At 50.8% G+C, this 13,052-nt stretch overlaps 1 protein-coding gene across 1 annotated transcript in view; it reads left to right on the top strand.

Moving 5' to 3' along the window:
• Positions 1-13,052, top strand: part of LOC144761839 (uncharacterized) — a 151,081-nt gene that overhangs the window by 97,328 nt on the left and 40,701 nt on the right. The window contains exon 5 of the mRNA XM_078647066.1: positions 270-414. Coding sequence (XP_078503192.1) covers positions 270-414 — 145 coding nt within the window. The remainder of the gene's footprint in view (positions 1-269; positions 415-13,052) is intronic.

Here is a 13,052-nt window from a genome sequence, read left to right on the forward strand (position 1 = left end):
GGCTGCCACTCTTTTATTCAGACAATACTAGTACTTAGCAACAGATCTGCTGAATTTCCATTGGGACAGTACCAGTTCTTCTCAGCAGAGGTGCTCATATGACCAAGTAGCTGCACCCATGGCCCATAGTGTAGTGCTTTTGATGGAACAGTAGCAGCACTTCTCAGCTCTTAAACACTGTACCCCTGACTAATTCCGTTAATATTGCCTATGTAGTGAAAATGTCACACTATCTCCATGCACCAATTGTTACCTTTCTTCTTTTACAGGTATATAATTCCTGCCCTGGTGTTCCTGGCATTGATTGCCTTCACAAACTACTGTGTCCTCGCCATCTCTTACCGCGCACTGTACGTTAATGGCTTATGGCTGCAGAAGTCTAGAAAAGTGGACCTTTGGCTCATCCGGATTCTCGTAAGTTCCTCTTTATTGTTAATATCAGGATTGTGTGCAGTACCACACCATTAGCTACTTCACAGAGAACTGTTGAATAAAATAAAAACAAACAATGAAGGAAGAATTTATGGTGCTGGGAAAGAGCAGGCTGCAACATTTATAGGAAGAAGAGTGTTGGAAAGATCCATCTCATCTTGGATGTAGTTAAATGTGCTCCCTTGGCTGCTGCAGAGCAGCATATGACTAGATCATTTGTTTCCAATTCCTAGCGGTGTGCAAAGTATAGGGTAAGCATTTTTCTGTAAATTCTTACATTTCCTCAGAAAGCTTTTATGTTGCTTTAAGTATGTGCAACTACTCCTCTAGTTGCCCTTCTTCTCAATGCTGAATCTCCTCTTGGATGAGCCAGTCTGCCACAACCGATCTTCAGTGCGTTTAGGTTAGGTGCAAAATCCTCCCAAATTTTCAGGGGTAAAGATTGGTATTGGGGCCGAGGAGGAGCTTGGCGGGCATCCGAGATGGCCGCGTGAGCACAGCGCTCTCCGGACCCCCGCCGCTCCCGGCTTAATATCCTGCTTTTATCCTGATTTCTTGCGAGGATTTCTATAGAGGACGTTGGGCTGATCTACCTGGACTTTTCAGGAACTGATTTGGACATCGGGCGACTGAATTATGTTCAATTGAACTTTTGGGCTCCGCCCTCGAAGTGCGCCCGGGACTGGGTGAGGTTCGGTGGCCGTCTTGGAGTTGAACAACAACGGCAGGGGGATTGGCATTGTGGGTCCCCTTCTTAAGTTTCGGTTTCGATTCTGCCTCAGACTGGGACATTGGTGAGAGGGTCGGACCAGAGCTGCGGCCAGGACCCACGTAGGTTGTCGGGCCCTTGGCTGAACTGTTCCTTGTGTTGGCTGCCTCTATCCTAGTGCAACCCCTCTTGTGATCCTTTGGTCCCGGGGCCTCCATTTCTGGTGCCCGGTCCGTCGACCCTGGTGCCTTTACTTGTGACGCATCTTCAAAATGGCGGGCAGAGGGGACCGGGAGACGCGCAAGACGAAGACACCTCTGCGCGGGGGACCGGTTCAATCCAATGTTATGGATCGTTATACCCACTCTAAGGGGTCCCCCGGAGCTGCCCTGCCCGGTCCCATTGCATCTGACCAAGTCGTGGATGCGTCGACGGAGCCCTCCTTGCAGGACATCATGGGCGCCATTTCTGGCATGAGGGAATCCATAGGCCAACAGTACGAAACCTTGGCCCACAAACTTGACACTGTGGCGATTGAGGTGAATTTGATTCGGGCCGATCTCTCCAAGACGAACGAAAAGGTGAAGTCGTTGGATATCAAATCATCCAGCCTCACGACGGACGTCTCTGACATACAGACGGAGATTGGCAATCTCCGTAGGGTGAACGATTTCATGACCCGGCGCTTGGAGGATTTTGAGAACAGGGCACGTCGCTGTAATGTTCGCGTGGTTGGTGTGCCGGAGAATCCAGAACCCCACTCTGTTGATCTCCTGGTGGAAGACCTGATCCAGAACCACCTCTCTCCGTCTGGCCTTAGTAAATTTTTCACAGTGGAGCGCGCACATCGTGTTCCGGGGGGCCAGGGCAAGCCAGGCGCCCCGCCGAGACCTATTGTTGCGAAGCTTTTCCACTACAGAGATCGGAACGCTATCCTGCAGGCCTCGCGGGTGAAGGGCCCGGTGGCCTTTGAGAATGCCACGGTGAACTTTTATCCGGACTTTTCCCAGCAGGTCCAGAAGCAGCGTATGGGATTTCGTGGTGCCAAGAAGCGTCTTAGGGACATGGGGATGCGTTACGCAATGCTCTTTCCGACCAGGCTGCGGGTTGAGTATAATGATCGAACTTTCTTCTTTGATCGGCCAGATGCGGTGAATGACTGGCTAGACTCCCTGCCTAACCGACCTCCTGAGACTGAGTCCGAAGCCCACCCGGGCGGTGCTGAAGGTGGTGAGGAGAGCTGAATATCTTGTCTTTGACTGATGCCTTGTTTGGTATAACTTCTCCAGGGATGTACGCCTATGTTCCTCTACCTCATATGTGTTTTGCTGTATGTTCTTTTCTCGTCATTGGTTCGAGCGGGGGGCGGGTGGGACGGAGCCTTTCCTCCTCCGGGGTCTTTGTGTAGAATAGGGGTTTTTGGGCGACAGGCACACTGCAGGTTGGGGTGGCTTTTTAGCTTTTTGCAGGGGTGCAGGGTGGGGGGTGTATTCTTCTTAGTTGGGGGGTGGGTGGTTGGGAAGTTTGTTGTTTGTGTGTTCTGTGTTCAAGGCGACTTTCTCCTGTATTTGGCTTTGTTTTTACGGTCATGCTCATTGGTGGGGGGTTTGGGCTTTGTCGGGTGGGATGGGGGGTAGCGGGTTGAGATTTGTTTCGTGGAACGTTAATGGTCTGGGAGATCGTATCAAACGAAGTGTGGTGTTGAAATGTATACAACGTTTATCTCCTGATATTGTTTTCTTGCAGGAGACTCATTTGATAGGCAATGTTTGTCATGCAATGAATAGGTGGGGCTATCGCCTCGTAGCACATTCAGGGTTTACTTCGTGTTCCAGGGGTGTGGGTATCCTCATTCGGGCTTCCCTCCCCCTGGCTATCGATGATGTGATTCAGGATGACCGGGGGCGATATGCTGTCCTTGTGGGTCGGTATGAAGGCCGTGCCCTTTCCCTATTAACTGTTTATGTGCCCCCAGGCTTGCAGACTTCTACTTTTTCAGATTTGGGCCGTGTCTTGTTGGACCTCCCTGATAGTACGCTCTTTCTGGCTGGTGATTTTAATTCTGTAGTCTCCGGTCTCCGCGATCGCCACCCCCCTAGGGATACTCCGGCGGCTCAGCAGTGGTTGGGTGGATTTTTGGATACCTTTGGCTTGGTGGATTGCTGGAGGCTTTTGCATCCTACTCAGCTTCAGTATACTTTTCACTCTGGGGCCCATGGGAGTCTGTCCCGGCTGGATTATTTCCTGATGCCTGCGGCTCAGTCCCCAGCGGTGCGTGAGATTGTGCACCTGCCCAGGGGTATCTCTGACCACTCTCCGCTCTGGCTTCGTTTTGAGGTTGGGGTGGAGGCAGTGGGCCGGGTGGCCTCCATTAATCCGTGGTACCTTACTTCCCCCGAGACCCGCAGCCTTTTGCTTCGGTCTTTGGACGCGTATTTTCTGGATAACGAGGGGTCGGTCTCATCGGCTGTATCCCTATGGGAGGCCTTTAAGACAGTGATTCGTGGGCAGGCCCTCTCCCTTATTGTTGAGGCTAAGAGGGCGAGGAATAGAGAGGTGGTGGATCTAGAGGGAGAGATTTCTGCTTTGGAGGAGGATTTGGAATCTGGTGTCACGTCTGAGAAGCTCCATGCCCTGGGTCTGAAACAATTTGCTTATAAGTCCGTGGTCACAGATGCTGCCAAAGTGATGTTTCGGGAGCAGCAGGGCCGTTTGTATGATGTGGGTGACAAAGCGGGGAAATTGCTGGCATGGTTGGATAAGAAGGAGAGAGCTAATCGTGTGGTGCCTGTGATTCAGTCTGCGTGTGGTGTGAGTGTGACGGACCCGCTTGGAATAGTTGACCGATTTGCCGAGTACTTCCGTGTGGTGTATACCCCTGTGTCTATGAGGGATGTGGCGGACTCCCGCTTTCTGTTGCGTGATATCGCCCTGCCCAGTGTTTCCGATTTAGACCGTGTGGCGTTGGACTCCCCCTTTACAGTTGATGAGATAGCTACTGCCATCCGCTCCCTCCGTTCGGGCAAAGCATTGGGCCCGAACGGGTTGCCAATCGAATTGTACAAGTTGCGTCCCGACAGGGTGGCTCCGTATCTTCGCGCCATGTTTCTGGAGTCCCGGGAACGGGGTATTCTCCCGTATGATCAGCGACTGGCCACGATAGTTGTCATCCCCAAGGATGGTAAACCGCGTGATCTTTGTTCCTCCTATAGGCCAATATCCCTCCTAAATGTTGAACCCAAGGTATTGGCGAAACTCCTGGCATCCCGTCTCTTGACGGTCATTAGTGGCTTGGTCCATCCGGATCAATCTGGCTTTATCCCACACCGCAACACGGCTCTGAACCTACGTCGTCTTCACGGCGCGGTTGCGAGGGCGGGCGTCTGACGGAGCCGGCCATTTTGGCATCGTTGGATGCATCCATGGCCTTCGACACGGTGGAGTGGCCCTATCTTTGGGCGGCTCTTGAAAAATTTGGTTTTGGCCCTGAGTTTATTGGTTGGGTCCAGTTACTATACGCGGAACCTCTGGCGCAGGTAGTTGTAAATGGTAGGGTCTCGGCTCCTTTCGCCCTCGGTAGGGGTACCCGTCAGGGATGCCCCTTGTCTCCGTTACTGTTCGCTCTTGCCTTGGAACCATTGGCTGCTTGGCTTCGGTGGGAACCTTCCCTCAAGGGGATTCGCTGGTCTCCGGACTTTGAGGACCGCGTTTCTCTTTACGCGGACGATATTCTTTTGTATCTCACCTCCCCCCGTAAATCTCTGTCTGTTCTCTTTGACGTTCTTGCTTCCTTTGGTGCCAACTCGGGCCTTGTTATTAATTGGACCAAGTCCTGTGTGTATGTTCTTTCGGGTGTTTTGCCCCCCTTGCCGAGCAGACTTCCTATTCAGGTGGTCCAGTCGGGTTTCAAGTATTTAGGGATTTTTATTACGTTGGATCCGTCGCTCCGCTTTGAGCGTAATCTCCTCCCACCGTTGCTTAGATTGCGCTTGGATGTGGCCCGTTGGCGTAAGCTTCCTTTGTCTCCTCTGGGCAGGGCGGCCCTGTTTAAAATGATGTCCTTGCCGCGTTTCCTTTACGCGCTCCAAAACTCCTATGATGCTATCCCTGCGTCCTATTTCCGAGAGATTGAGAGTCTTCAACGGCAATTGATTTGGGATGGGCGTCCGCGTATTGCACTCGCAAAGCTTACCATCCCTTGGTATGACGGGGGCATGGCGCTCCCCGATATCAAGCGATATTACTGGGCTTCTCAGTTGTCTGCCATTAATCATATGATGTTTTCCCCGGATCGTAATCCTGCATTCGAGATGGATAGACTCCAGCTTCTGGGTGGGGACTTTAATAGAGCGCTTTATTCTCGATCGGCCGGGCGCCATCTCGTGGGCCCGTCCAAGATTGCAGTAACTGTATGGCGAGCCGCGAATGTGAGTTTGGGATGGGAGGATCGACTGACGCTGGCGACGCCGCTTTATGCTTCGGAACGTTTGGGCGGTCTCTGGTCTACCAAGGGTTTCGACCGCTGGGATGTGATTGGGATTTGTAAGGTGGGTGATGTGTGCTCGAACGGTTGTGTGAAGTCGTTCCAGGCCCTCCAGGCGGAATATGGTTTGAGTGGGAGGGAATTTTTTCGCTATCTGCAGGTCCGGCACGCCCTCGCCTCAGTTTTGGTTCCTGATGAGGCCCCGCCTGAGTCTTCCCCCTCGAGGATCGTGTCCTTGATGGGCATCTTCCTGATAGCACTATTTCTCTGATTTATAAAAAATTGATCAATAATCGGGCGGACTTATTAGTCCGACTTCGGGAGGCTTGGGTCGGCGATGGGTTGGAACTGGACGACGAGGATTGGCAGTCGGCACTCTCTTCTCCCAAGGAGGTGGCCATTCCTGCCCGTCTCCGTTTGGTTCAACTCAAGATCCTTCATCGAGTATATGTTACGGGTCCGCGGCTGGTGACGATGGGCTTTTCTTCGGATGGGCTCTGCAAGCGTGGTTGTGGTTCGAGTGCGACCTTTTTACATATCCTTTGGGAGTGTCCGGCTGTAGCGGCTTACTGGACTGCTGTGCTTGAGGTGATGACTGATGTGACTGGTGTGGCCCTGCGGCCGGAGCCTCGACGATGTCTGTTGAATGTGTGGGAGCCCACTGACTACTCGGTGGCCCAGACCAGATGGGCTACCCTGGGTTACATGATTGCGAAGCGGGATGTTGCGCAACTCTGGGGAGCTTCCAGGCCCCCTGAGGTCTCGAAGTGGGAGGACAACATGGACTGGTCCATGTTTCGTGAGAAGACGGTGTATGTGGCCAGGGGCAGGCCCAGGGCGTGGACAAAGATTTGGGCCAGTGGAATGATTATCGTGGGGGTATTTGTACCCCTCCCCCTGTAAGCACTGCTGAGATTATCCTATCTCCCTAGGCGAGCGTTCCCGGAACCCTTCCATACTGTTTCTTATATTTCCGGTTCTTCCCGCTGCTCCCCTCCCCCTCCCGACTTGGTTGGAGCCCCAGGGTTCTGGGTGTGTTCTCCTGATCGTGGACCATCCCCTCTGTTCTTTGGGCTGACCTGACTTATCGTGTATTCGCCTTTTAGTGTTTGTTTTTCTTTTTGTAAACTAAAAATTTAAATTGCTCTGTGATATCTGTTGAGTAATGCTTTGTGCTCGAGCTTTGCCGACCACAGGTGTACATTTTTACTTCATGCATTGTGCCTTACTATTAGCGGCCAGCCCGTGAGGTTGTAGGCCCATTCTTGTACTTTTCTATGCTTACTCCAATAAAGGTTTTTGAACAAAAAAAAAAATAAAAATAAAAGATTGGTATTGGGTATCAGTGATACACATGTACGCAGCTATACACATTCAGCACTCTGACATGTAGAAACACTGGCTGGCCATGCATCAGGAGAGTGCCAATACAGTGTAAGTTTTGCTCGGCCATAAGATGCCTCCCGCAGAGTGGGATAAGGCATGCTACCTGAGGTCAGGTGGATGGGTCATGGTTCAGCATGTGCCAAAGTAAAATACAAGATGACAAGAAATAGTATTTAGGAGAAACAGACATGCGAATAGGGAAAAAGAGACAACAAAGTGCAGGTGGGCAGGAGATAGAAGCAGACAAAGGTTGTAGACAAGTGGAAATTGCCCATGTTGCGTTGTCATTGTAAATGTGCTTTAAATATCCATCACAAAATTCAACCATGTTTCCTTGTTAACTTTATAATACAACAGCATGGAGGTTCAGAACACATTATTCAAGCCAATTAGCATCCCCAATGCATTTTTACTTTTAGGCCCCTTCCTCATGAGAGCAGAATACTCACTCTTCTCACAGCAATTGAGAGTAGTCTTCTTCAATATCTCTATCCACTCAACACACAGCAAAACACCTCGCAGAGGGATCCCTAGGCTTCCCACCGCGTAATAGTGTTACGATCTTGGCCATGAGGAACTCGATCATGAAGCATGTCGGTCAGGGTTTTATGTCCTTTTTTAAAAGAAACATCACAGTGTGGGGCAAATTAAGTAAACTTTTGCGTCTACCTTATCCCAATTTAGAAATCTGTTGACACTCTGTTTTTTTCTTAGGCGATCTTGTACCCAATATCCTATGTAACTATTTATAGCTACGGAGGGTGTGTAGGATATTTTTGTCCTATGCTTCTCATTGGCGTTTTAGAGATCCAAATATCAAAGTCAGTTTGTGCCCCCTGGATACTAGCTCTTTCATAAAGTACAGTTTGTTGGGCATGCGATGTTGAACTAAATATTATGCCTAGGTCCATTAAATCCCAGTATCTCACATACAGGCACCAGTGAATGTACTCCCTTTGATGGTCACCCAGTGGTAATGAAGGGGCTCAATATTGCAAGGTGGAGTAAATCGGGTCTTAGTTAATGTGCTTCGAATAATACTGTGAAATAAACCTTTTCGCTGACAAACAACCCAAGGGGTAGAGGACGCCAAGGCCAACACTGGCAACCCCTGGCAGGGACCCCCACAAAACCACAATTTTGGGCCTCCTCAGTTCGGACCACTGCCACCACCATACTTTGGCTACCCACCGGTACATGCACCAGGGCACATGCCCTTCTACCCAGGCAACCAGAACCAGAGCTACCCTTTTTTATCACAGGGCCGCAGAACACGCGGAAAAGAGACGGAACCCCACACAGGTCCATTGGGCACCAGAGGAAGAACCCGTGAGCTCCAACACACGGAACAGGCAGACCGAGCAAATAATAGGCACTGGCTCCACCAGCCCCCTAGTTTTCAACCATCCGAGTACACAACTCACTGAAAAGGAAACTGAAGTCCTGAACAAAGGCCTTTGCCCCAGTATTGGAACTTTCATAGATTCCCATGCTTTGTATCATTCCCCGTCGTCAGAATGGGAACCTCGGTAGTATAACAACCATAGAAACAAAAGAGAAAAATAGGCCTAGGCCTCATCTCATTTTGTATCCTATCACCCTCTTTTTGTAAAAGAGACCAAACTTTTGCCAGGACCAATCAGAGCAGCCTCACCCCCTAGAACCTTCCTGAGAGAGCTCAGAGCCTCAGATTTTTCTACCGCACATTGTGCTAGGGAGTCTCCACTGAGCTCTGCTTAGTTTTCTCAATCTTTCTGGTTATTTCTTCGAGTTTTCTACTGAAATCAAGACATGTTTGACAAGGAGAAGAAGGCCTTATTCAGGTCCTGTGCCTCTTGTGGGAAAAAACTACTTTTTGTGGAAGATAAGTATGAAAACTGTATTTATTGCTTATACCCTGACCACAAGGCCACAGACTGCAAAATTTGTAGAACCTCCTCTACCAAGACACTTCGTGACAGAGAGGGTCGGCTGTTGACCTGGCTTCAAAAGATGAAGACTCGGAAGGAGGTGCTCTCATCGGATGAAGAGGATTCCACATCTTTTGCGTCCTCTGACAGATCCAGGAAGAGGGGTAGGTCTCCCCCTGGTTCTTCTGCAGCTGAGCCCCCTCTTAAGGCCCCTCATAAGATATCTGACAGGTCTGAGAGGGCTGGTCCCCTTCAATCTCCTCACGGAAGTGAAAAGGAGAGGCAGGCTGCTGGATTGGTTACAGCCTCAAAGGACAAAAAGGAGGTTACTATCACTTCTCCTCCGTCCAAAAAGGAAAAATCCGGTGACAAATTCTCTTCTGTCACTCCAGGAACCAGGCCGGACAAAAAACAGCGTCCGTCGACGACGAAAACACCAGGTACGTCGACGACGATTGCCTCTGTGAAAATTCCCGCTGTTTCCTTGGCTCCGTCGACTGGCTCGTCGTCGGTAGTGATCTCCACGTCGACGACTTCGTCGTCATTCAAGGTTCCAGGTTTGTCGATGATAGCATCTTCCACGTCGACGACGATGAGCTCCGGTAAGGTGCTGTCGACGGCCTCGTCGACGACAAAAACTACAACGACGACAACTTCGACGCTGATGGTGATGACGACGAGTTCGTCTACGAAGCCGTCGACGATCATTCCGTCGACGACCAAGATTGCGACGACGAAGGCTGCTGTACCGTCGACGATTCCATCTGCAATACCGTTGACGACTGCTGCACCGTCGACGACGGCGCCGTCGACGAGACCGTCGACGGGTCAAAAAATGCATTTTCCACTGCCGAAGATGAAAATTACACCGGAAATGACATCTCCGCGACGAGTTTCTTCACATCCACCAACAATGCTTCTGGATGATGAGTCGGAGGAGGATGAGGATGAGAGTGGCCATTATGGGGATGCCTATAGTCCCTCATACTTGAATGTAAAGTTGCAGGAGACGGACACAGAGGAATATTACGAGCATACAGGTGGCCAACAGTTGCATCACTATGTTCTTGAAGAGCGACGTCCGCCTGGTTTAGGGCAGGACATGGTGGCCATGCCCGCCTCTCTCATCTCTGATCTACAGATGATGCTGCAGGACTATCGAAATAGGTTTCCTTCGGAACCTTCAATGCAGTCTGCGCAACCTCCACCTCAGGTGTTGTCACAAGCGCAGCCAGTTATCGGTCTGCCTCCATTGCCAGTGGTGCCCCTCACGCCACCACTGGTGATGCCTATGATCCGTTCCCGGACACCGGATCCCGAACCAGCCCATACTGTCCAGCAGGATACCTCTTCGGACGATGAGGCTGTACAGGTGGATCCCTTGACTGATCCATTGCAAGACCCAGACTTGGATCAGGGTGACAGTGGGCTACAAGATCTGGACGCCACTGGTCGTGATACTTCTATCTCCCCTCCAGTTGATATAGGGGGGTTCCATCACCTGATGGAGAGAGCGGCGAAGAGGTTTGGACTGCCGATTACGAGAGAAGAGTCTGAATGTTTCCTCTATGACTTCAAGGAACAATACAGAAGATCTGTCAAGTCCATTCCCGTAATTGAACATGTGTGGGAGGAAGGTATGAAAATCATGCAAAATCCAGCCACGGTTATTCCGGTTCTCCCCAGGCTGGAAAAAAAGTATAAGGCCCCAGAAGGCAGTCCAGCTTGTCTTCTTGGACAGCCGAAGCCTGATTCGGTGAACTCACAGGCCGCCCAATGCAAGTCCAAAAACCCGTCAACACCTTTGACTACGCCTCCGGACAAGGACGGTAGGCATCTGGATAACGTGGGGAAGAGGTTTTCTTCCATGGCCAGCTTGCTTGTTAGAGCGTCAAATGCTCTCGCCATTCTAGGCAGATACGACCGCCAGATGTGGTGCGACATGGAACCGTTTGTGGAACAACTACCAGACTCCTCAAGGGATGAGGCCAAGAGAGTCCTGATGGAGGGAGAGAAATCCTCCGCTGAAGTTATCGACTGTGCTATGGATATTGCTTCCACGGCTTTTCGGGCCTTAGCAGGGTCAGCAGTGCTACGTCGGCAGGGCTGGTTGAGAGCCACCTGGTTTCGTCAGGAGGTCCAAAATAAGATCCTGGATCTCCCATTTGATGGAGAGATGCTTTTCGGTAAGCATGTTGATGATGCCCTGCAAAATATAAAAAAGGATACAGACACGGCGAAGTCATTGGGATCACTCAACTACCGTAAGGTCCCCTTTAAAGGCGCTCGTGGCAGAGGATTCTCTTCGTATAGAGGCAACACCCAACAGAGATATTCCTCGGAATCTTCGCAGTCTTATAAGACCCAGTACTCAAATCAACGGCAGGGATAATCGGCGTCTTACTCTCGCCAACCTCCGCGAGGCCGTCAGAACCATCAGGGACGTGACAACGCCAAGCGGCAATAGCGACCTCCTGGCTCTACCTACTGTTCCTTCCCTCCCAGTCACATCAGTGGGGGGCAGGATATCATTTTGTCTGAACAGCTGGACGTCTATAACATCGGACCAGTGGGTCCTGAATATTGTAGAGAGTGGCCATACGTTGGAATTCCAAGATCTTCCTCCAACAAGAGCTCCGGGCGCCATCCGCACAAAACATCTGGGACTACTCCATCTTGAAGCCCATCAACTGTTCCTCAAAGGGGCAATAGAACCGGTACCTCTCTCTCAGAGGGGCAGAGGTTTTTATTCCAGGTTCTTCCTCGTGCGGAAGCCGGCAGAGACTTGGCGCCCCATACTAGACCTACGAGAGCTCAACACTTATCTCATCAAGCTCTCTTTCAGGATGGTCACTCTCCAGGAAATTCTTCCTCTTTTGAACCCAGGCGACTATTTGGCGTCTCTGGATTTAGAAGATGCGTATTTCCATATTCCTATACACCCAGCTCACAGACAATATCTGCGCTTCACAGTGGGCAAGAGCCATTTCCAATTCAAGGTGCTTCCATTTGGCCTTCGGTCGGCACCAAGGGTGTTCACCAAAGTGTTAGCACCAGTAGCGGCTATTCTACGAAAACAATCCCGGGAAGTTTTCCCTTACTTGGACGACTGGCTCGTCAAGGCTCCGTCTTTCAAAGAAACTTCTCAAGCCGTTTCAACTTGCATCCAGTTGTTCCGTCACCTGGGCCTTCAGCTGAACAAACACAAGTCAGTTCTGCAACCCTCCATCCACCAAATTCCTGGGGGCCATTTTGGACACCACGCAATGTACTGCTCGTCCTTCGGAAGAGCGTCAACAGAAGTTGATGGTATCAGCTCGCCAACTGTTCCACAAGAAATGCCTTTCAGTCCGTCAATACAAGTCCCTTCTCGGGTCGATGGCATCCTGCATACCATTAATACCGCATTGCAGGCTGCGAATGCGTCCTCTGCAGGAAGAACTAGACAAACAATGGCGCCAAGCAGAGGGATCATTCAACGACAAGGTGTTGGTCACATCAGCAATGAGAGGGGCATGCGAATGGTGGCTAGTACAAGAGAATATCGCACATGGTCTGACGTTCAGAATTTCACCTTCCCCCCTGATCATGACCACGGATGCCTCCGAGAGCTTCAAGTCAGCGGGCACTGGAGTCCAGAGCAGCGCCAGTGCCATATCAATTTTCTGGAGCTGACGGCCATTCGGTTGACTTTGTAGGCTTTCCTACCCAGAGTTCGCAACCATACAGTGCTGGTCCGGACGGACAATACGACGGCCATGCACTACGTCAACAAGCAAGGAGGTACGAGGTCGCAAACTCTGTCCACAGAAGCTCAGCGGATCTGGGAGTTCGAGGCATGTAGGGCTGCTAAATTCATATCTATTGCATATCTATTGCATAGATCGCCGCCTAGTGTTGGGTCCGGATGATTGCACATTGTTGTCCTGGAAGAGTCTTCGAAGTATCACGAGATAGGTGGCTCCTCCCCTGGACTACAGTGCGCATGGGCATCGACTCCATCCCCAGATTGTTTTTTTTCCGCCATTGGGTTCGGATGTGATTTCGACGTCTCCTGTTCGGAATCGATAAAACAACTTTTGAAGGCCACAAGGCTTTCTTTACTTCGTCGGTATTGTTAGCGTTCGGTCTC

This window comes from Lissotriton helveticus, chromosome 6 (genome assembly GCF_964261635.1).
Source record: "Lissotriton helveticus chromosome 6, aLisHel1.1, whole genome shotgun sequence".
NCBI lineage: Eukaryota > Metazoa > Chordata > Amphibia > Caudata > Salamandridae > Lissotriton > Lissotriton helveticus.